The 24571-nt window shown below is 37.1% G+C and overlaps 1 protein-coding gene and 1 pseudogene across 2 annotated transcripts in view; one reads left to right on the top strand and one right to left on the bottom strand.

Moving 5' to 3' along the window:
- Positions 1 to 24571, top strand: part of LOC306667238 (solute carrier family 5 member 4-like) — a gene marked incomplete at both ends in the record, with an annotated part of 90098 nt that overhangs the window by 39162 nt on the left and 26365 nt on the right. Inside the window, 2 exons of the mRNA XM_079149714.1 lie at positions 3765 to 3870; positions 10189 to 10269. Coding sequence (XP_079005840.1) covers positions 3765 to 3870; positions 10189 to 10269 — 187 coding nt within the window. The remainder of the gene's footprint in view (positions 1 to 3764; positions 3871 to 10188; positions 10270 to 24571) is intronic.
- LOC306667264 (cell division control protein 42 homolog) lies at positions 8473 to 8997 on the bottom strand (annotated as a pseudogene). Its single transcript has one exon. The product of its transcript is annotated as a cell division control protein 42 homolog (transcript).

Raw genomic sequence — 24571 nt, forward strand, 5'->3', positions numbered from 1 at the left:
TGGGACACTTTCTTCCCTTGTTTTCTCATATTGCTCAGGTATCTTCCCCTCTAGGAGTGTAAATCAGAGGTATTGCAGTTTCCCACCTATAGACTTATAGTGTTTCTGCAGGTTTCCAATAACTCACCTTGAAGTGAGAGATCAATATTAGCAGCCCACCATACAAACAATATGCACCCTTAACTCAAATATTCCATTTTTAAGATATTAGCCATTTTGTCTTAATAAAAAGAGATTATGAGTTTGATTATTATCTACAGTTTAGCCAAATGCTTTGGAATAAGACCACAATTTCTAAAGGTGGACAAAGAGGATGGAAAGGGGTGTAGGATACAATGTTAATAATAAGAAGTGTGTCTATAGAGGTATTCCATCATAGGAGTAGTGAAAGGTGAATTAAAAAATTGGTTATTAGCATGTGAAAAGGGAGAGAGAGTCTCCAAGGAGACAGATAGATAAGAGGAAAATAGAATTGGAAAAACATTAATAAAATAAAAGAAAATTAGGAATAATAGTATGTATAATAGGAACAATTATAATATTACTATTAAGAAAAAAACTACAATAAAACCATACTGTACTGTTCAAAGCTCCTATTCTTCAGTAGACTGATGTCTTGAAGGAACTTGATAATGCAGTGACCCTAGCTGCCCCCTAGGGATGGTGGCCTCCAGGTGGGGTATAAACCCTGCTAGTGGGTAGAGGCATCTCCACGTGTTGACAGATGGTCAACATGGACACTGGACTATGGGCTGGGGTCTGGCTGGGCTGGGCCTGTCTCTCTGACTGAATTAGTTTCTTTTTGATTGACTACTCCTTTAGTGTAGTTTCTCCCTTTGCTGGTTTTCATTTTTTCATTTCCTCTTCATGGAACATTTTGCTAAGAATTTTCTTCAGTGCTGGCTTTCTAGTTGTTAATTTAAACTTTTGTTTATCATAGGTTTTTACTTCATTTTCAGATCTGAAGCTTAATTTTGCTGGATGTAGAATTCTTGTTTGGCATCCATTTTCTTTCAGAAGAACCAGGAACTCCTAGCTCTGAGGGTTTGGGTTGAGATCTGATTTGGTTTTCCACTAAAAGTAATATGATATTTTTCTTTCTCAGCCTTTAACCTTCTATCCTTATTCCCTATGTTTGACATTTTCATTATACTGTTTCTTGGTGGGTCTGTTTTAATTTTGTACATTTGTGATTCTATAAGCCCTTGTTTTTGATATTTCATTCTTTAGGTTTGGGAATTTTTCTGATATCATTTCATTGAAAAGATTATCTGTTTCTCCATCCTTCATCTATCCCAATAAATCTTAAATTTGGTCTTTTCATGTTATCCTGTAATTTCTGAAAGTTCTGTTCATGGTTTCTTACCATCTTCTCTTTGTGATAAGGTTCATTTTCAAGATTGTATATGTTGTATTCATTGCCTGAGGTTCTGTCCTCCAAGTGGTCTAGTCTGTTGGTGATGTTTTCCATTGAATTTTTAATTTGGCTTATTGATTCATTCATTTCAAGGATGTCTGCTTGATTTTTTTTCAGAATATCTATCTCTGTATTGAAGTGATTTTTCACCTTCTGAAATTTATCTCTGATTTTACTTCTTACATTGTCCTTTATGTCATGGATTAGTATAACTACATAAACTCCTTGGACATTTCTTCTTGGATACTGTTATTGGAGTATCTTGATTTGTTTGAGGTGTTTTGTTCCCTTTTTTCTTTCATGTTGTTTGTGTGTCTTCCCCTCTAGCAGTGTGAATCTGAGGCAGTGCATTTTCTACCATGTAGACTTATAATGTCCCTGAATGTTTCCAGTACCTTGCCTTTAAGGGGGAGACTGATATTAACAGCACCCAACACAAACAACATACAGCCTTAAGACATCTACAGTTTTGTTGCAATAAACAGAAATGATGGATTCAATATTGTCTACAATATAAACAGTAGGTTTGCAAAGGGTTCACAATTTCAAATGGTGAACAAAGAGCAAACAGAAGTGGTGTAGGATGTGAGGTTTATGAGGAAGGAGGAGAGAAGATAGAAGTAAAAAATTATAGGAAGAGTAAAAGAATAATTAATAGAGGGTGGCTGTTAGGAAGAGAAAACAGAGTGTAGGTAAACAGATAAGTGAGAGGAAAAAATATATAAAGTAAAAATTAAAAAAAATAAAAGTAGAGATGGAAAGATACACAATAAAAATGTCATATACTATTCAGACATCCCAGTCCTCAATAAAGTGATACATGAAATATACTTGGTTTTGAAAAGGGTAGAAATGTGAGAGAGAATAAAAAAAGTATCTCAGAAAATTGACCATTTGTTTCCATTGGATTTCAAAAGTTTCTCTGCTTCTCTTTTCAGCAATTAGGTGGGGTTGTCTGAAGTTTGATGCTAGCTCCACCCTCAGGATGGCTGGGTTTGCTGTGGTGGGAGGGGTTGGTTCTGTAGGTGGAACTGAAGGCCCTGTTTTTAAAGAGAATTTTGGCAGTTATTTTTGAGTGTTTCTTTGATTTGGACTACTCTGGCCCCTTCAGAACTTATTAAGGAATATGTACACTTGCCCATAGTCATTAGAGCAAAATTATTTCCATTATAACCTGAATTTCTAAAGTTGGCCTACTATGATTTCCAGTGAATAACTGTTTGCTGGGTGAGTTTGTCTAATTCTAAGTTTCTTCAAATAAATTTTTGTATATCTCTGCTTCTTTCCAATTTTATTGGAAATATTTGAATATTTCCAAATATTCTGTGTAATTGTTGATGTTTTCCCTTGCCTTGCATTTTAGACTTTGTGGAAAAGCTTAATTTTGTTGATTTGACTAGATAATTAGTCTGTCTACTGTAGATATTCAAAACAATGTGGCCATAATCCCCATATTACCAGAATAATTTCTCCATATTTCTGAATATTGCTATTATATTTCATTAAATAAAATCCTATGACAGCTGTTTAACACTGTTTTGCAATGTAAGAATTGAAGTGCTGCATGAGTTCAAATTCTATGCTTGCTTCAAGCTATCTCTGTGACCTTAGACAAATCCCCAGAACTTCATTTTCCTTAGATGCACACTAAGTGTAACAGTTCTTTACAAAGGGTTTGGGGAAATAAAAAAGGATGAGAGTTAATTCTTTTAGAATTTGGAGGAAGAAATGAGTCCTAGAAAGCTTAAGTTTCTCCAGAACAGAAGGAAAAATTACCCCATCCATCTCTTGGAATGGAATCAGTCTTGGTAGCTTAATCTTTGGCAGAACAGAGAACAAATTTCCACATTAATCCCTTGAAACAAACCCAATATTGTATGTGATTTTACAAAATAAAAACAAGCATATAAATGAAAATCAAAACAAGAATATTATGTGAAGAATATATGTTCTATATATTATATATGTATTTTATATATATATATATATATATATATATATATATATATATATATATATAATAATTTGCTCCATCACAGCCAAGAGGATTCATAAGCAAATGCTCAGTATCTACCTCTAAGCATCATGGTACACAAAATTTTCTCATTTAATAGTACCTCAACTGGGCAATGAATTAACCACTCTGAAAATAGAGAAGAGAGAATGAAAATTGCTCTTTGGAGTTTTATGGAAGATATTGCTGTGGAGACATCTAAATGGGGCCTTAAATAATGAGTAGGAGTCTACCAGGAAAAGAAGGGAGGGAGAATGGACATTGGAGTAAAGAAACCATAGACCTGAAATGCAATGCATGTTTTTTTTCCCATCCTGACTATTCCCTTTTTAGTCAAGTATATTTTCTGGAGCCATATTCATCCAGCTGGCCTTGGGATTGGACATTTACCTGGCGATCTTTATCCTTTTGGCTATCACTGCTGTTTACACAATTACTGGTGAGTCTGCTGCCTGTTTTACACAGCATGTTGCTTTCTGCTCAACATATCCCAACCTTCAATTAGTGACAGTGTTAATCTTGTCATCGTCAATGGAAGGATACCATTTCATTTCCTCTATGAGAGTCAGGCATAAGACCAGAAACAGGAATCCTAAGAGTGGTAAACAAAAAAGAATCCCCAGTATTAGATGTCAGCACTTTGATTGAAGAAAGTGATATTTTATGTTTGGTATCCAGATTATCATTTAGAATTCAGCATATAATATACATGGAAGTTTGAGATGAAAAAGCAGCTCATAGACTAAAAATGCATGATGAGGTTCAAATGAATACAAGATGCCAGGCCATGGGGGTGGGCTATTATCCTCAGTTAAGAAAGTAGAACTGGAGCAGTAATTTGATCATGGAGAAAAGTTGTGTGGCAATAATCCAAGCAGGCTCGCATGAATCAGGTTTGTTGGTTTAGTAGCTCATGCATACTTATTTATGAAAATTAAACTATATCACCTGGACAAAGTAAAGAAAAATAGCTGATAACTTGAACACTCAGAGTTGTTTCTGCATCATAGGAAGTGCAATAAGCCTGTTTTAGAAAGTCAAGCATAGTATATTTTCTGTCATAGGTGAGAGCTAGAGAAAAAAAGGGCAAAAAGAAAATTTTCATGGAAATTGAAAGGAGACTACGTTTTAGTTAGCTTTGTATTACTGTGTCTAACATACCTAACATGAACATCTTAGAGGAAGAAAAGTTTATTTTGGCTCATGGTGTCAGGGATCTCAGTCCATTGACAGTCGAGTCCATTGCTCGTGCCTAAGGTGAGGCAGAACATCAGTGAGGAAGATGTGGTGGAGGTGAGCTGCTCATCTCACGGTAGCAAGAAAATGGAGAAGAGGGTTAAAGTGCCACGAGGGAGATACACCCTTCCAGGGCACCCCCCCAGTGACCCACATCCTCCAGTCACACCCTACATATCTACAGTTCCCACCCAGTCTATTCAAACTAAGAAGGACTTGATTAGGTTTCAGCTCTCACAAACCAATCACCTTTACCTGTGACTATTTCTACAGATATACAGGAAATAACATTCTGCCCCTGGCCCCAAAAGTTAATGTCTATCTCACTATGTAAAATGCATTTAGTTCCTCTCCAAGAATTCCAAAGTCTTAACAGTTCCAGCATTTCCCAAAGTCCAAGTCAAATCTCTGAGACTCAAGGCAAACTCTTGGCTGTGAGCTCTCATAAATACCAAAAGCAAGCTACATATCCAATATACAGGTGCACAGAGTGAATATTCCCATTCCAAAAGGGAGAAATGGAAGCATAGGACAGAGATGAGGCCAAAGCAAGACTAAAGCCCAGCCAGGAAAATAAGTCCCATCACTCCATGTAAAGCAGGTCCTATAACTCCATGTATAGCATTTAGGACACATGGTTGTGTTATGTTCTCTCCAAAGGGCTTAGGCAGCCCATGCCCCTTTCACCTTTTGAAACAAGTACAAAAAGCTTCTCTTTTAGTCTAGTTTCATCTTCAGCCAACAGTTTTTCTCAGCAGACAGTCCATATTACTTGCATCTCTTAATTCTTGGGGTCTCCATTCTAGCCTTGGCTTCATTTTCACAGCTTAATGTATCACCTTCTCAAGGGAAGCCTGCAGGGACTCTGACCCTGTTACACTTTGCCCAGTCTCCCAGACCTTCCTTTGACATTTCAGTAGAAGCCTCCATGACCCCTGAGCTGTAGCATCCTGCATTCCTGCAGGACCAGTACCAAGTGGATGATGCTTAGGTCCTTTACCACTGAGGCCTCCTAGAATCATGGCTGAAGTGCCTCTGAATGACTGCATGGCTCAGCATGGTGAAACAACATCTTAGGCCACCCTGTGCAAGCAGAGTATCTACATGATCTCTTCTCAAAGAAATTTTTACTTCTACACCCTCATGTCTGCTGTGGTATGGTCTTGAACTGCCTCTGAGGTATTTCCTATTTTTTCTGCAAAGAATTAGCATCACTTTAGGGACCATGATTTCTTTGACATGCATGCCTTCCTTGTCCCAATTTTACAAGTACCTTTGTGGTTAAACTGCAAGTTTTGTTTTTTTTTTTTTGGTAGTTTTTATAATCCTTTAGGTACCTTCTGCTCTTGATTCTCACAGTAAATAGGGATAAAGCTGCCAACAACATCCATGCCCCTGACTGATTGCTATGGTGCCTTGAAATGTCCTCTGCTACATTAATTAGTCCATTGTTTTTATATTCACAGAAGTCACAGGACATGAGCAAAATGTGGAAAACTTCTTTACGGAATGTCACATGAGTGGCCTCTAATCCAATTCTCAATAGAGTTCTCATTTCCCTCTGAAACGTCATGAGCAGAGTCTGCATTCCTATCAGCATTCTGTTCTAAGTAAGCTCCCACCAGAAGCACTCATTAAGCTCTGCGCATAAGGTTTTTGCAGTCTGCATTTCCAAACTTCTCCAAATTCCTCCTTCAAATGATTTCCAAAGGCTTCTGAACCACATGGTTGGGTTAGTCACAGAAATGACCACACTTCTCAGTACCAGTTTCCATTTTAGCCAGCTTTGTTTCACTGTGACCAAAATACCCAACAAGAATGACTTAGAGGGGGAGAAGTCAATTTTGACTCATAAAATCAGAAATCTCAGACCACAGGTGTCTGACTGCAGAATTTCATGGGGAAAGCATATGGCAGAGGAAAGCTGCTCCCTTCATGGAAGCATGGAAGCAGATAGAGAGAGGGTTAAGGAGCCACAGGGGAGATGCACCCTTTCAGAGCATTCCCCCAGTGACACACCTGCTTTAGCTACACCCCACCTGCTTGCATTTACACCCTGTCCATTCAAATTAGGAAGGACTGGTTAGAATATGACACTCACAATCCAATCAGTTCAACTTTGAATATTCCCACTGAAATGGAGCTTTTTGGGGACACCTCATATCAAAAGGATAACAGACCAGAAAGAATAGGAATAAGAAAGGGAAAATGTCAGGGGGCAAGGAAAAAAAGATACTAGACCATGAAATTGGCCAAATTATGCTATGTGCATATATGAACAAATTGCAACGAATTCTACTATTTTGTAGAATTATATGCACCAGGAAAAATCCTCATAGTTCTGGAACCATTTTTGAAGTGTTTTTGTTTGTTTAATACTTCTGAAAAAAATGCATATTAAAAAATTGAGATAAGAGAAAGCCTTGATTCTATACTAATGAATCTACAAGATTTAGGATTTGGAGAAGGTGAAAAAGATTACCTAAACATTTTTAAAACCTGACAAGTGCAGCCAAAATAAGCTGAAAAAAAAAATCCTATTAACTCTTATGAAGAGTCTCCACAAAACTCTTTCTATGATTTTCTTTATACTAGAGAATCTCAAAGGGCTAGGGGGATCCTCATATGTCAAATAGGAATAAGGGGATTCTCTGACTAGTCCCCTTGCTGTTAAGTGTTCTTCCCATCCCATCTACCCCTGCTTCTTAGTGGAGCAGGCCTACATCTTCAAACCTGAAAGGACGTCAATCATCCCACTGGCACCTGTCTTCTAGCACCATCCCTCATATTTCTTCTACATGCCAGGTTTTATGCTGGATTCTAGGAGCACCACACATTTTTGAGTTGCAAATCTGTTATGTAAGACAATGACTGACAGGGAAAAATTCTTTTTAAATTACAAACTCAATCCAATTGGTTTATTTCCAAAGATGCAATACTTCTATGCATTTGTCAATGAAAGAAGTTAGAAATTAACCCCTCCACCAAAGAAAAATCAGCAAGTGGCAAGCAGATTTTCTTGAAAGTCACAGTCATATATAAAGTACATTTTAGAAAAGATGACTGTCACCCATTTTCATGAGTTTCATCAAATACTGGATCTACTCAAGGGTGAAGAGAAAAGACAACTTCAAAAAAGAATTCTGTTATTAAATGAGGCATTTACTGTGCTACCTTTTCTAAAAGGTCCAGGTGGGAACACATCTCTACTAGATCTAGGAAGTGGAATGTGGAATCAATCTATCCTCATCAATGAAAGGCTGTCCGCTGGTTAAGAATCAAAAAGAGAAGACTAAAAAACAACTCCCCACACTACTCTACCCTTCCCCTCAAATGAAGAAGAAGAACAACAACAAAAAGCCATTAAAATGTCTCAGATTACTCTCTAGGTTCAATCCAGGGAATGAACTTCAACAAGTTAATCCGTTACATAGTCATCAGAAGCATGCCTTACTTTCAAATAACAACAGAAAAAAATGTTTTTTTAAAAGTAACAAAACAAAAACTAGTGCTGATCACTTTTCTGACAATACACATTTACTTAAAATTAACCAGTAAGTGGGAGAGAGAGCAGGGGCCATACATAGGGGTCTTGTCTCACACGAGTGCATGTGGGTAGGTGTGGGGCATTTGTCATTATCATAGAAACAAATTTTAATTTTTAATCTTCAGTTTGATTTAAATATTGCTTTCAGTATGATGACACCACCAGATTGGCACAGATAGAACTCTGGAGCGGTCATAGCAGCGTGTACCTGTGGGTCTTTTTTGGTTCTAGAGGCTCAGGGCAGCCGATATTGCTTCATCAAACACATTCTATAGGCCTTTCTGTGTGAGTGCAGAGCACTCCACATTCTTGACATCCTTCAGATCCGGGGTCAGCTTGTGAGCAGTCTCTGGAGTGATAGGCTTCTGCTTGTTCTCAGCAAGTTTCTCAATAGTAGAGGAGTTCACCTCTGAGATCAATTTGGTCCTAACAAGAAGAAAGGAGTCTTTGGAGAGCTGTATCTTAGACACCCACTTTTCTTTCACATTTTGAATGAAGATGGAGAGTCTACTGAAAAGCAGATATACATCTGTTTGTGGATAACTCAGCAGTTATAGTCTGTCACAATCCTCTTGCCCTGCTGTATCTAAATGCTCAAGAGTCCATGGCTCTCCACCAATCATAACTGTGACTGCATAGTTGTCCATAACGGTACATATTCTGATGGAAATTTGTTTGTTGTGTAGGATAACAGAAGGCACGTTTTACTAATAGCACCATTGCCCACAACAAACTTAATTGTCTGCATTGTGGAAATAGTTTTGTATCCACTTTAAATATTTAAAATTTGATGTTGACCTCAGCTTCTCTGCTGGGGTGTTGGCCCTGGAGCTCCTTTTTTAGACTGAGTGTATATTTCAATGATAGGAGAGATAAAGGCCTTACTCTCTTGTTTTCCACATAATTATTGGTCCCTCCTGACATTTTCATAAAGGAAATACCTTTCAAAAATCTAGTGTATCTAGAATTGGAAAAAAAAATTGTGTTTTCAATGGAGCTTTACAGAGCCATAAAGAAGAATGACTTCATGGCATTTGCTGGTAAATGGATGGAACTGGAGACTATAATACTAAGTGAAATAAGCCAGTTCCCCAAAGTTAGAGGTTGAATGTTTTCTCTGATATGTGGAAGCTAACTCAAAATAAGGAGATGCAGAAGAAAAAAGAATAGAAGAAAGACCAGTGAAGTAGAAGGGGGAATGAAAGGAAGAGAGGAGGAATGGGATAGGGGAAGACAGTGGAATGAATCTGACCTAATATTCCCATGTACACATATGAATAAACCACAGAGACCCTCACATCATGTACATCCACAAGACACTAATTAAAAAGATCTATAAGTAAATAGCAGAAAGATCAGTAGAATAGAGAGAAGGGAACGGGGTGGGAAGAAGGGAAGGGAAGGGGAAAGGGGAGTTCTGGGGACTGAATTAGAACAAATTGTATTTAACACTTTAATAATTATGTCAAAACAAATTCTATTTTCATGTATAAGTAAAAAGAACCCAAAAAATTCTTATTCTAAAAAAAATTGTGTTTTTTTGTTGTTGCTGTTGTTGTTTAATATTGCTGCAAAACACAAGTAAATAAGTGTTTCAGGTATTCAGCTAATGGAACAATGATATGTCATAACACCAGAGTAAAAACATTTTGATAGATTTTTTTTTGAGAGCACATATATTTTGTTAAATGAGAGGAATTCAGAAATTGCTCAGGGAAACTTTTGAGATAATAAAAATTTCCTTCTACTTAACATTTAAAAATTCACACGAAGATGGAACTCTACTCTGATTCATAGAAACTTTAAATCAGGACAAATAGGAGCATAAAGGCAAGCTTGTGGCTCAGCCAAGAGCTTTTGATATGTTTACGGTGAGTCATTTCCATGGTTTGAGTAGCTGGGAACCCAGTGGTAAAGGTATATAGATGAGTACACATGGATAAGATGACCTGGGACTCTTCTTTCTCTTCACAGGGGGCTTGGCCTCAGTGATTTACACAGACACCCTCCAGGCTATCATCATGTTGATTGGCTCTTTTATTCTCATGGGGTTTGGTAAGTGATGACAGTATTCACAGCCTTACACTCTGTAGATTTGTTATAGGACTTATTTCTGTTTGTCTGATCTTTATTACTGCCTCCCAGTTCTATTGGGTTATATTTTCCTATCATTTGTATTATTCCCGCTATGGAAATATATGCCTGAGTCCATTCTTGCTTTATTATCTCAGCATGAGAAAATGGGGAAAAGAACTTTACTTCCTTCATAAAATTATCACCTAACTTACATTATTTAACCTTAATTTCTTTGTGTGCAGAATGGACAAAATCAGTACTAATAAATTACCAGAATTAGACCAATACTGGTGCATTTGATTCAAAGCATATAAACCTTTGAGTTACATAGAATTTTCATGAAATGGAGGATTCCATACTAGGAAAAATGTAATCCTCAATTCTTTTGGAATAAATCCATTAAAATGCACTACCTAACATATTATTGAAATATGTAAACCCAGGTTGGAGTTTTCCTTGATTACTTTCACTTTTTTCTCTCGAGTAATGAAAACTAACAATATTGTTGAATCTAATGTACAGCTTGATCATTTTTGGTTTTTATTGTATTAATTAATCTCTACATAAGAATTCATATGCATAGTAAAAGAATATAAGGTGCAAATAAATGTTTCTCCCTTTCTTGAAGTTACCATGTTCCAAATGGTCAAGCTGCACTACATACTGAAAAAATGACAATATGCATGTGCCTAATCAAAGAGTTTGAAAATACATGATTCAAAACTGATTGTACTGTTCATACCCAGCTGTGCTAGGGCAGTATATTAGGTTGCTTAGAGATCAAAGAAAGTACCTGGAGATGGCATGTGAGATGTCGGATTTCTTGAAAAAGTTTTACAGGGAAAGTTCAGGGGCAACAGGTAAGACAGGTAGCACCTCCATCCCTCCTGGTGTTTTGCCAGGTAATGCTTCCATCCCTTACTATACTTACTCTGGAAAGTATCATGGTCATCATTCATAATGCCTTGTTAGTGACATACAGCTGGATGAGTGGCAGGTTGCCTCTACACATTGCCCTCAATTCTGCACTAGTTTCCACAGGGAGAGAGGTTTGATAAGTTAGGCTACATAAGCAGTGGCATCACTAGCTTAGCTTGCATTGTTCTATTGTATAAGCAACATCCCAAGAACTTGGTGTCCATGGAAGAAATCAACTTTCTACAGATAATGCTATCTTGCTATCATTCCCAGCACACAGGAGAGTAAAATCCGTGTCCTTTGAAGTAATATTTATATGGATATTCTGGCCCAGGTTCAGTTTTAACTTAGGTTGTTGGGAACAGAGAGGGATACTTCAGGGACATGGTATGTTACTGTCTTATTTTTCTCCAAGGATGACACACAGATATAAATGCAAAGAAAATAAAGTCTACAATAGTACTTGATGATTTGAATACTATATGAATGTCATTAACCAATTGAGATTATTTATGTTAAAATTAAGTAAAATGAAAATTCAGTTCCTCATTTTCCAAACCATATTCCAAGTTCTAAATGTTTGTCACATGGCTACCAGATGAAACAGCACAGATATAGAAAAGTTTCATCAATGTGTAAAGTTTCTTTTGCACAGTAATGCTACAAGAGGCAACTGCTAATACCACTTCCTTATTCAGTGTCTAATTAGTTAGTCAGAAACTTCCGTGCTGTTTTGAACACAGTTCTGTGAATTCTGGACCCAGTGGTGCACTCCCTGTTATCCATAACTCTAAACCTCATTTCTCCTTCTAGAATAAAGAAGACTATATATATCTTAGTTTAACTCATATATTTTAAATTTTATTTTAACTGACACATAAAAAAACAAAATCATATATATTAATGAGGTACAACATGTGATGCTTCAATACATTTATACATTATGTAATGCCTAAAATGTTAAATGTATCTATATTCTCAATTTTTAGGGACATATTAAAAATGTTTATATTAGCTTTTGAAATATACAATAGACAATTGTTTTCTACAGTCATCCTACTGTGTACACCAGAACTTCTTACTCCTATCTAATTGTAACAGTATCCATTGATCATCCTTTCCTCATCACCCCACACCTTACTTTCTCTAGTGTCTGGTAACCACCATTCTCCTCCAGATTTCTATGAGATTGAATATTGTGCATTCTACATATGCATAAGATCACATGGTATATGTCTTTCTGTGCCCTAATTATTTCATTTAATGAATGATCTCCAGATCTGTCCATGTTGCCACAAAGGACAGGATGTTATTCCTTTTCATGAATAAATGATATAAATAGCATTCTGTTGTGCACACATATCATGTGTCTTTATCCATTTGTTTGTTGTTTCCATTTCTTAGCTATAGTAAATAGTGCTGTAAGAAACCCTTATTTCTCACCCTGCATTCAACACAACTCACCGTGGATCAAAGACTTAGGCACTAGAACAGAGACCCTGTGACTACTAGAAGAAAAACCAGACCCAAATCTTCACCATGTCATCCCAGGACCTGAGTTCCTTAACAAGACCCCTAAAGCACAAGAAGTTAAATCAAGAATCAATAAATGGAACAGAAGATCCAAGATGGTGGACTAGAGGGTGACTGCATCTCCCGTCACTCCAGAACTCAGGATTCAAGAAGGGGAGGTATTGAGAAACTCGGACCAACATAGAGCCATGGGGTGAGTCTCTCCCACCGGGTGAAGCTGGGCCGGGGGGACAGGCCCGGACAGGGGCAGCTTCTTGGAGCAGGGCAGGGCAGTGAGAGTCTTCCCCAAGCAGCCCTGCTCTCTCCGGCAGCAGGCTCGATCCACAGCCAGCATCTTGGAGCAGGACGCTCAGTGAGAGCGTTTCTGCACAGAGCCAACCCCAAGCCCTGAACCCAGCAGGGGGCCCCGGCCCGCAGGCTTCTTGAACCAGGGCAGGGCAGTGAGAGACTTACCCAAGCAGCCCTGCTTCCTCCCATGGCAGGCCCAGTCTACAGACAGGTTCTCAGAGCAGGCCCACCCAGTGAGAGCGTTTCCGCACAGAGCCAACCCCAAGCCGTGGACCCAGGGGCAGGCCGGGCCCACAGGGAGCTTCTCCGACCAGGGCAAGGCAGAGAGACTTCCCCAAGTAGCCTGGCTCCCTTCGGCGGCAGGCGCGATCCACAACCAGCTTCTGGGAGCAGGCCTGCCTAGTGAGAGCTTTTCCGCACAGAGCCAACCCCAAGCCCTGGACCCAGCGGTGGACCCCGGCCCGCAGGTGGCTTCTGGGACCAAGGCAGGACAGGGACAGGCTTTCCCCAAGCAGCCTGGCTCTCTCAGGTGGAGCAGGCCCTGTCTATAGCCAGCTTCTAGGAGAAGGACCGCCCAGTGAGAGGATTTCCATGCAGAACCAGTCCCCAGCCTGGACCCAGTAGTGGGCTAAGGACAGCTTTCTTCGGAAGCACTGCATTATCAAGTTCCTCCAAGACGTAAGACTACTGAAGGCTGGGAGGTGATATACTGGAAATCTACAGGGACACTATAAGCCAATAGAGGAAATCTGCAATATCTCAGAGTCCCACTGATATCTGACCAATATGAGAAAACAAGGGAAGAAAATGTCCCAAACAAACCTAGATACTATATCAATAAAACCCAATGACAGCACAGCAGAAGAAATGTCAGAAAGGGAGTGCAGAATGTACATAATTAAAACAATCAGGGAAGCAAACGAGGAGATGAAAGAGCAAATGCAGGCATTGAAGGAAGAGATGAAAGAGCAAATGCAGACATTAAATGATTGCACCAATCAACAGTTAAAAGAGCAAATATGGGAAGCAAAAGATCATTTCAATAAATAGAGATACTGAAAAAAAAAAAAACAAAACGGAAATCCTTGAAATGAAGGATATAATAAACCAAGTTAAAAATTCCATAGAAAGCATAACCAATAGGATAGAACACCTGGAAGACAGAACCTTAGACATTGAAGACAAAATATTTAATCTTGAAAACAAAATTGACCAAACAGAGAATATGATAAGAAATCATGAACTGAATCTATAAGAATTATGGGATATCATGAAAAGGCCAAATTTAAGAATTATTGGGATTGAGGAAGGCTTAGAGAAACAAACCAAAGGAATGAACAATCTATTCAATGAAATATTATCAGAAAATTTCCCAATCTGAAGAATGAAATGGAAAACCAAGTACAAGAGGCTTATAGGACCCCAAAAATACAAAATTACAACAGACCCACACCAAGCACATTATAATGAAAATACCTAACATACAAAATAAAGACAGAATTTTAAAGACTGTGAGAGAAAAGAATCAAATTACATTCAGGGGGAAACCAATAAGAATTTCAGCAGATTTTTCAATCTGGACCCTAAAAGCTAGAAGGGCCTGGAACAACATTTTTCAAGCCCTGAAAGAAAATGGATGACAACCAAGAATCTTATACCCAGCAAAACTTACTTTCAGATTTGACGACAAAATAAAATCCTTCCATGATAAACAAAAGCTAAAGGAATTTACAAAAAGAAAGCCAGCATTACAGAACATTCTCAGCAAAGTATCATATCATATCACAATAATAACCCTGAATGTTAATGGCCTGAACTCATCAATCAAAAGACATAGATTGGCAGATTGTATTAAGAAGAAAAATCCAACAATATGCTGCCTGCAAGAAACTCACCTCATAGAAAGAGATACTCACAGACTAAAGGTGAAAGGATGGGAAAAAACATACCATGCACACGGACACAGCAAAAAAGCTGGAGTATCCATCCTCATTTCAGATAATGTGGACTTCAAGCCAAAACTAGTCAGAAGGGATAAAGAAGGACATTACATACTGCTTAAGGGAAGCATAAATAAACAAGACCTAACAATCATAAACATCTATGCCCTGAACATTGGCTCATCCATGTACGTCGAACAAATCCTTCTCAATTCCAGAAATCAAATAGACCACAACATGATAATACTGGGCAATTTTAACACACCTCTCTCACCACTGGATAGATCTTCCAAACAAAAATTGAATAAAGAAACCATAGATCTCAATAACACAATCAATAATTTAGACGTACGGACATATATAGGATATACCATCCAACAAAGAAGGGATACATTTTCTTCTCAGCAGCACATGGATCCTTCTCTAAAAGAGACCATATTTTATGCCACAAAGCTACTGTTAACAAATACAAGAAGATAGAGATACTACCTTGTATTCTATCAGATCATAATGGATTGAAATTAGAAATAAATGACAGAATAAACAACAGAAATTTCTCCAATACCTGGAGATTAAATAATACGCTATTATATGATGAACGGATGACAGAAGACATCAGGAGGGAAATAAAAAAATTTTCAGAAGTTAACGAGAGCAAAGACACATTATATCAAAATCTCTGGGACACTATGAAAGCAGTACTTAGAGGAAGATTTATTTCATGGAGCACATTCAACAAAACAAGTAAAAATCAACAAATAAACAACTTAACACTATAGCTCAAAGTCCTAGAAAAAGAAGAGCAGACCAACACCAAAAATAGTAGAAGACAGGAAATAGTTAAACTCAGAGCAGAAATCAACAAAATTGAAACAAAAGAAACAATCAAAAAAATTAACAAAATAAAGAGTTGGTTCATTGAAAAAATAAACAAAATTGATAAACCCTTAGCCACACTAACAAAGAGAAAGAGAGAGAAAACTCAAATTACTAAAATTCGGAATGAACAAGGAAATACCACTACAGACATGAGTGAAATACAAAACATAATTAGAAGCTATTTTGAAAATCGATACTCCAAAAAATAGAAAAATTTGAAGACATTAACAGGTTTCTAGAGACATATGAATTGCCTAAACTGAACCAGGAGGACATACACAACTTAAAAAAATAAATTTCAAGCAATGAAATAGAAGAGGTCATCAAAAGACTACCAACAAAGAAAAGTCCGGGACCAGATGGGTTCTCAGCTGAGTTCTACAAAACCTTTAAAGAAGAGCTCATTCCAATACTTCTCAAAGTATTCCATAAAATAGAAGAGGAGGGAACCCTCCCAAACTCATTCTATGAAGCCAATATCACACTGATACCTAAACCAGACAGAGACATATTGAGGAAAGAAAATTTCGGACCAACATCCTTAATGAACATCGACGCAAAAATTCTCAACAGAATTTTAGCAAATCGCATACAAAAATATATTAAAAAGATAGTGCACCATGATCAAGTGGGTTTCATCCCAGGGATGCAAGGTTGGTTCAACATCCGGAAATCAATAAATGTCATTCACCATATCAAAAGACTTAAAGTTAAGAATCACATGATTATTTCAATAGATGCAGAAAAAGCATTCAATAAAATACAGCATCCCTTCATGCTCAAAACACTAGAAAAAAGTGGGGTAGTGGGAACATTCCTTAACATTGTAAAGGCCATCTACGCTAAGCCCATGGCTGATATTATTCTAAATGGTGAAAAATTGAAAGCATTCCCCCTAAAAACTGGAACAAGGCAGGGATGCCCTCTTTCACCATTTCTATTCAACATCATCCTTGAAACTCTAGTCAGAGCAATTAGACAAACCAAAGAAATTAAAGGGATACGAATAGGAAAAGAAAAACTCAAACTATCCCTGTTTGCTGATGACATGATTATATATTTAGAGGAACCTGGAAATTCCACCAGAAAACTTTTAGAACTCATAATTGAATTCAGTAAAGTAGCAGGTTACAAGATCAATGCTCACACATCCATGCATTTTTATACATAAGTGATGAATCTTCAGAAAGAGAAGTTAGGAAAACTACCCCATTCACAATAGCATCGAAAAAAATAAAATACTTGGGAATCCATCTCACAAAAGAGGTGAAAGACCTCTACAATGAGAACTACAGTACACTAAAGAAAGAAATTAAAGAAAACCGTAGAAGATGGAAAGATCTCCCATGTTCTTGGATAGGCAGAAGTAATATTGTCAAAATGCCCATACTACCAAAAGTGCTATACAGATTCAATGCAATTCCAATTAAAATCCCGATGACGTACCTTACAGAAATAGAGCAAGCAATTATGAAATTCATCTGGAAGAATAAGAAACCCAGAATAGCTAAATCAATCCCTAGCAGAAAGAGTGAAGCAGTGGGTATTGCAATACCAGAACTTCAACTCTACTACAAAGCAATAGTAACAAAAATGGCATGGTATTGGTACCAGAATAGGTAGATCAATGGTACAGAATAGAGGACACGGACACAAACCCAAATAAATACAATTTTCTCATACTAGACAAAGGGGCCAAAAATATGCAATGGAGAAAAGATAGCCTCTTCAACAAATGGTGCTGGGAAAACTGGAAAACAGTATGCCACAGAATGAAACTAAACCCCTGTCTCTCACCCTGCACAAAACTCAACACAAAATGGATCATGGATCTTGGAATCAGACCAGAGACCCTTCATCTTATAGAAGAAAAAGTAGGTCCAAATCTTCAACATGTTGGCTTAGGATCAGACTTCCTTAACAGGACTCCCATAGCACAAGAAATAAAAGCAGGAATCAACAACTGGGATAGATTCAAACTCAAAAGCTTTCTCTCAGCAAAGGAAACTATCAGTAATGTGAAGAGAGAGCCTACAGAGTGGGAGAAAATCTATGCCACTCATACTTCAGATAGAGCACTAATTTCCAGAATATATGAAGAACTCAAAAATCTCTACACCAAGAATACAAATAATCCAATCAACTAATGGGCTAAGGAAATGAATAGACACTTCACAGAAGAAGATCTACAAGCAATCAACAGATACATGAAAAAATGTTCAACATCTCTAGTAATAAGAGAAATGCAAATCAAAACTACCCTAAGATTCCATCTCACCCCAATTAGAATGGCGATTATCAAGAACACAAGCAACAATAGATGTTGGTGAGAATGTGGGGAAAAAGGTACACTCATACATTGCTGGTGGGGCTGCAAATTAGTGCAGCCACTCTGGAAAGCAGTGTGGAGATTCCTCAGAAAGCTTGGAATGCAACCACCATTTGACCCAGCTATCCCACTTCTTGGCCTATACCCAAAGGACTTAAAATCAGCATACTACAGAGATACAGCCACAGCAATGTTCATAGCAGCTCAATTCACCATAGCCAGATTGTGGAACCAACCTTGATGTCCTTCAATTGATGAATGGATAAAGAAACTGTGATATATATACAATGGAACATTACTCAGCCATGAAAATGATAAAATTATGGCATTTGCAGGCAAATGGATGAAATTGGAGAATATCATACTAAGTGAAATAAGCCAATCTTAAAAAACCAAAAGGCAAATGATCTCACTGATAAGGGGATGATGACACATAATGGGGGGGTGGGAGGGGTTAGTGTTAGGGTTAGGGTTAGGGAGGGGTGCAAGAATGGAGGAAGGAAGAACTGTATGGAGGGAAAAGAGGGGTGGCAGGGGTCGGGGGGAAGGGAAAAAATAACAGAATGAATCAAACAACATTACCCTATGTAAAGTTATGATTACACAAATGGTATGCTTTTACTCCATGTACAGAGAAACAACAGATATCCAATTCATTTACAATAAAAAAAGAATCAATAAATGGGATGGACTCAATCTGAAACGTTTCTTCTCAGCAAAAGAAACAATCAATAATGTAAAGAGAGAGTCAACAGATTGGGAGAAAATCTTTACCACATGCACCTCAGATAAAGCATTAATATATAGGCTGTGTAAAGAATGGAAACATAACAACAATGGAGGTCAGCAAAGGGAGGAACTACCTTAGAGAAAAACCACTCAAAGGAGAAACCAAGCCAACTTAAAAACCAAAAATAAGCCAAATGACTGGGAATACAAATCATTTCTCAATAATAACCCTGAATGTTAATGGCCTAAACTCAGCAATCAAAAGACATAGACTGGCAGAATGGATTAAAAAGAAAGACCCAACAATATGCTGCCTGCAAGAGACTCATCTCATAGAAAAAGACATCCACAGACTAAAGGTGAAAGGATGGGAAAAAACCTACCATGCACATGGACCCAGTAAAAAAGCGAGGTTTCCATCCTTATATCAGATAAAATGGACTTCAAGCCAAAGTTAGTCAGAAGGGATAAAGAAGGACATTTCATACTGCTTAAGGGAACCATAAATCAGGAAGACATAACAATAGTAAATATTTATGCCCCAAACAATGGTGCATCTCTGTACATCAAACAAATCGTTCTCAATTTCAAGAATCACATAGACCACAACACAATAATTCTGGGCGACTTTAACGTACCACTGTGACCACTAGATAGATCTTCCAAACAAAATCCAACCAAAGAAACCATAGAACTCAATAATACAATTAATACCCTAGACTTAATAGGCATATATAGAATATTCCATCCATCAATGAGCGGATTCACTTTCTTCTCAGCAGCACTGGAACGTTCTCAAAAATAGACCATATATTATGCCACAAAGCAGCCATTAGGAAATGCAAAAAAATAGAGATACTGCCTTGTGTTCTATCAGATCATAATGGACTGAGAGTAGAAATCAATGACAAAGTAAAAAAAGGAAATTACTCCAACACTTGGAGACTAAATAATATGCTATTGAATGAAACATGGATAACAAAAAACATCAGGGAGGAGATTAAAAAATTCTTAGAGGTCAATGAGAATGATGATACAACATATCAAAATCTCTGGGACAGTATAAAAGCGGTACTAAGAGGAAAATTCATTGCATGGAACGCATTCCAGAAAAGAATGAAAAGTCAACAATTAAATGACCTAACATTACAGCTCAAAGCCCTAGAAAAAGAAGAACAGAATAACAACAAAAGTAGTAGAACACAGGAAATAATTAAAATCAGAGCTCAAATCAATGAAATTGAAAGAAAAGAAACTATTCAAAAAATTGACAAAACAAAAAGTTGGTTCGTTGAGAAAGTAAACAAAATAGATAAACCCTTAGCCACACTAACAAAGAGAAGGAGAGAGAAGACTCAAATTACTAAAATACATGATGCAAAAGGAAATATCACAACAGACCCCACTGAGATACAGAACATAATGAGAAGCTACTTTGAAAATCTGTATTCCAACAAAATAAAAAGTACCGAAGATATTGACAAATTTCTAGAGACATATGCTCCTCCCAAACTGAACCAGGAGGACATACATGATTTAAACAGATCAATATCAAACAATGAAATAGAAGAAGCCATTAAAAATCTACCATTCAAGAAAAGCCCAGGACCATATGGATTCTCAACTGAGTTCTACAAGACCTTCAAAGAAGAACTCATTCCAATACTTCTCAAAGTATTCCAGGAAATAGAAAAGGAAGGTACCCTACCAAACTCATTCTATGAAGCTAATATCACCCTCATACCCAAACCAGGAAGAGACACATCAAGGAAAGAAAATTTTAGACCAATATCCTTGATGAATAAAGATGCTAAGATCCTTAACAAAATATTGGCAAACCGTATCCAAAAACATATTAAGAAAATTGTGCACCATGATCAAGTGGGATTCATTCCTGGAATGCAAGGATGGTTTAACATCTGTAAATCAATCAACGTAATCCATCATGTCAATAGACTTAAGGATAAGAATCATATGGTTATTTCAATTGATGCAGAAAAAGCATTTGACAATATACAACACCCCTTCATGCTGAAAACTCTAGAAAAAATAGGGATTGTAGGAACATACCTGAACATTGTAAAGGCTATTTATGCTAAGCCCATGGCCAACATCATTCTTAATGGAGAAATACTGAAACCATTCCCTTTAAAAACAGGAACATGACAGGGATGTCCTCTTTCACCACTTCTATTCAACATTGTCCTCGAAACTCTAGCCAGAGCAATTAGGCAGACTAAAGAAATTAAAGGGATACGAATAGGAAAAGAGGAACTTAAGCTGTCACTATTTGCTGATGACATGATTCTATATTTAGAGGATCCAAAAACCTCCTCCAGAAAACTTCTAGACCTCATCAATGAATTCAGCAAAATAGCAGGCTATAAAATCAACACGCATAAATCTACAGCATTTTTATACCCAAGCGGTGAAACAGCTGAAAGAGAAATGAGGAAAACAACTCCATTTGCAATAGCCTCATAAAAAATAAAATTCTTGGGTATCAATCTAACCAAAGAGGTAAAAGATCTCTACAATGAAAACTACAAAACACTGTAGAAAGAAATTGAGGAAGACCTTAGAAGATGGAAAGATCTTCCATGTTCTTGGATAGGCAGAATTAATATTGTCAAAATGGCCATACTACCAAAAGTGCTATACAGATTCAATGCAATTCCAATTAAAATCCCAATGACGTACCTCACAGAAATAGAGCAAGCAATCATGAACTTCATCTGGAAGAATAAGAAACTCAGAATAGCTAATGGAATCCTTAGCAGGAAGAATGAATCAGGGGGTATCGCAATACCAGAACTTCAACTCTACTACAAAGCAATAGTAACAAAAACGGCATGGTATTGGCACCAAAATAGAAAGGTAGATCAATGGTACAGAATAGAGGACACAGACACAAACCCAAATAAATACAATTTTCTCATACTAGACAAAGGGGCCAAAAATATGCAATGGAGAAAAGATAGCCTCTTCAACAAATGGTGCTGGGAAAACTGGAAATCCATATGCAACAGATTGAAACTAAACCCCTATCTCTCACCCTGCACAAAACTCAACTCACAATGGATCAAGGACCTTGAAATCAGACCAGAGACCCTGCATCTTACAGAAGAAAAAGTAGGTCCAAATCTTCATCTTGTTGGCTTAGGATCAGACTTCCTTAACAGGACACCCATAGCACAAGAAATAAAAGCAAGAATCAATAACTGGGATAAATTCAAACTAAATAGCTTTCTCTCAGCAAAGGAAACTATCGGCAATGCAAAGAGGGAGCCTACAGAGTGGGAGAAAATCTTTGCCACTCATACTTCAGATAGAGCACTAATTTCCAGAATATATAAAGAACTCAAAAAACTCTACACCAAGAATACTAATAACCCAATCAACAAATGGGCTAAGGAAATGAACAGACACTTCACAGAAGAAGATCTACAAGCAATCAACAGATATATGAAAAAATGTTCACCATCTTTAGTAATAAGAGAAATGCAAATCAAAACTACCCTAAGATTTCATCTCACCCCAATTAGAATGGCGATTATCAAGAACACAAGCAACAATAGATGTTGGTGAGTATGTGGGGAAAAAGGTACATTCATACATTGCTGTTGGGACTGCAAATTAGTGCAGCCACTCTGGAAAGTAGTGTGGAGATTCCTTAGAAAACTTGGAATGGACCTACCATTTGACCCAACTATCCCACTTCTGGGCCTATACCCAAAGGACTTAAAATCAGCACACTACAGAGATACAGTCACATCAATGTTCATAGCGGCTCAATTCACAATAGCCAGACTATGGAACCAACCTAGGTGTCCTTCAATTGATGAATGGATAAAGAAACTGTGGTATATATATGTATATATATATACACAATGGAATATTACTCAGGTATAAAGTATAATAAAGTTATGGAATTTGCAGGCAAATGGATGAAATTGGAGAATATCATGTTAAGTAAGATAAGCCAATCTCAAAAATCCAAAAGAGGAATGGTCTCACTGATAAGCGGATGATGACTCTTAATGGGGGGTGGGAATGGGACAAGAATGGAGGAAGGAGGGACTGTATAGAGGGAAAAGAGAGGTGGGAGGGGTGGGAGGGAAGGAAAAAATAATGGAATGAATCAAACATCATTACTCTATGTAAATTTATGAATATGCAAATGGTATGCTGTTACTCCATGTAAAAACAGAAACTACATGTATCCCATTTGTTTAGAATAAAAATAAATTAAAAAAAAAAGAACGGAAACAATGTAACACTGAAAACAAAGAAACAAACCAATCAATTAATGGACTAAGTTTCTGAACAGACACTTCAGAGAAGAAGATATACAATTAATCAACAAATATATGAAAAAATGCTCAACATCTCTAGCGTTTAAAGAAATGCAAATCAAAACTACTCTAAGATTTCATCTCACTCAATCAGAATGGTAATTATCAAGAAATGTTGGCAAGGATGTGGGGGCAAAGGTACACTCATATATTGCTGTTGGGACTGAAAATTTTTGCAGCCACTATGGAAAGCAGTGTGGAGATTCCTCAGAAAACTTGAAATGGACCCAGTTAGACCCTGCTACCCACTCCTCAGTTTATACCCAGAGGACTTAAAAGCAATATACTACAGTGACAAAGCTACATCAATGTTTAAAGCAGCTCGATTCACAACAGCAAAACTATGGAAATAACTTAGATGCTCTTCAACAGATGACTGGATAAAGAAAATGTGATATATATATATATATATATATATGATGGAATATATATATGATGGATATATATGTATATATATGATGGAATATTACTCAGCTTTAAAGAGAATGAAATTCTGGCATTTTCTGGTAAATGCGATGGAGTTAGAGAATGTTATGTTAAGTGAAATAAGCGAAACCCCAAAACTGAAGGCTGAATGTTTTCTCTGATATGCAGAAGCTAATTCACAATGGGGGGGGATAGGGAAGAATAGAGTTACTTTTATTAGGTAGAGGGGATTGTAGGGAGGAGAAGGGATATGGGGGGAAGGAATGATAGTAGAGTGAAACAGACATTATTATCTCATGTACATGTATGATTGCATGACCTGTGTGATCCTACAATATGTATAATCAGAAAAATGAGATATTATACTTATACTCTATGTATGATCTATCAAAATGTATAAATGCATTCTACTGTCATGTACAACTCATTAGAACAAATAAAATAAAATAATTTTAAAAATTTAATAAAAAGCACGAGACTGTAGTGATCTTTTCAACATAATGACATAATTTCCTCTGCATGTGTATACAGTAGTGGCATTGATGGATCATATGATAGTTCAATTTTTAATTTTTTAAGAAGCCTCCCTGATATTTTCCATAATGGCTATTTACATTCCCACCCAACAGTGGGCAAGTTTTCCCTGTTCTCCACATCCTCAACAGTGCAAGTTTTACTTTTTCTCTACATCTTCACTGGTATATATAATCTTTCATTTTTTTTGATCATAGTCATTGTTATTAGAATAAGGTGATATCTCACTATGGATTTGATTTGCATTTCCCTGATGCTTATTGATCTTGAGCAAATTTTTTCATATAACTTTTGACCATTTGTATGTCTTCTTTTGAGAGATGTATATTTATGTCTATGACCCCCTTTTC

This window comes from Sciurus vulgaris (assembly GCF_902686455.1).
Source record: "Sciurus vulgaris genome assembly, chromosome: 8".
NCBI lineage: Eukaryota > Metazoa > Chordata > Mammalia > Rodentia > Sciuridae > Sciurus > Sciurus vulgaris.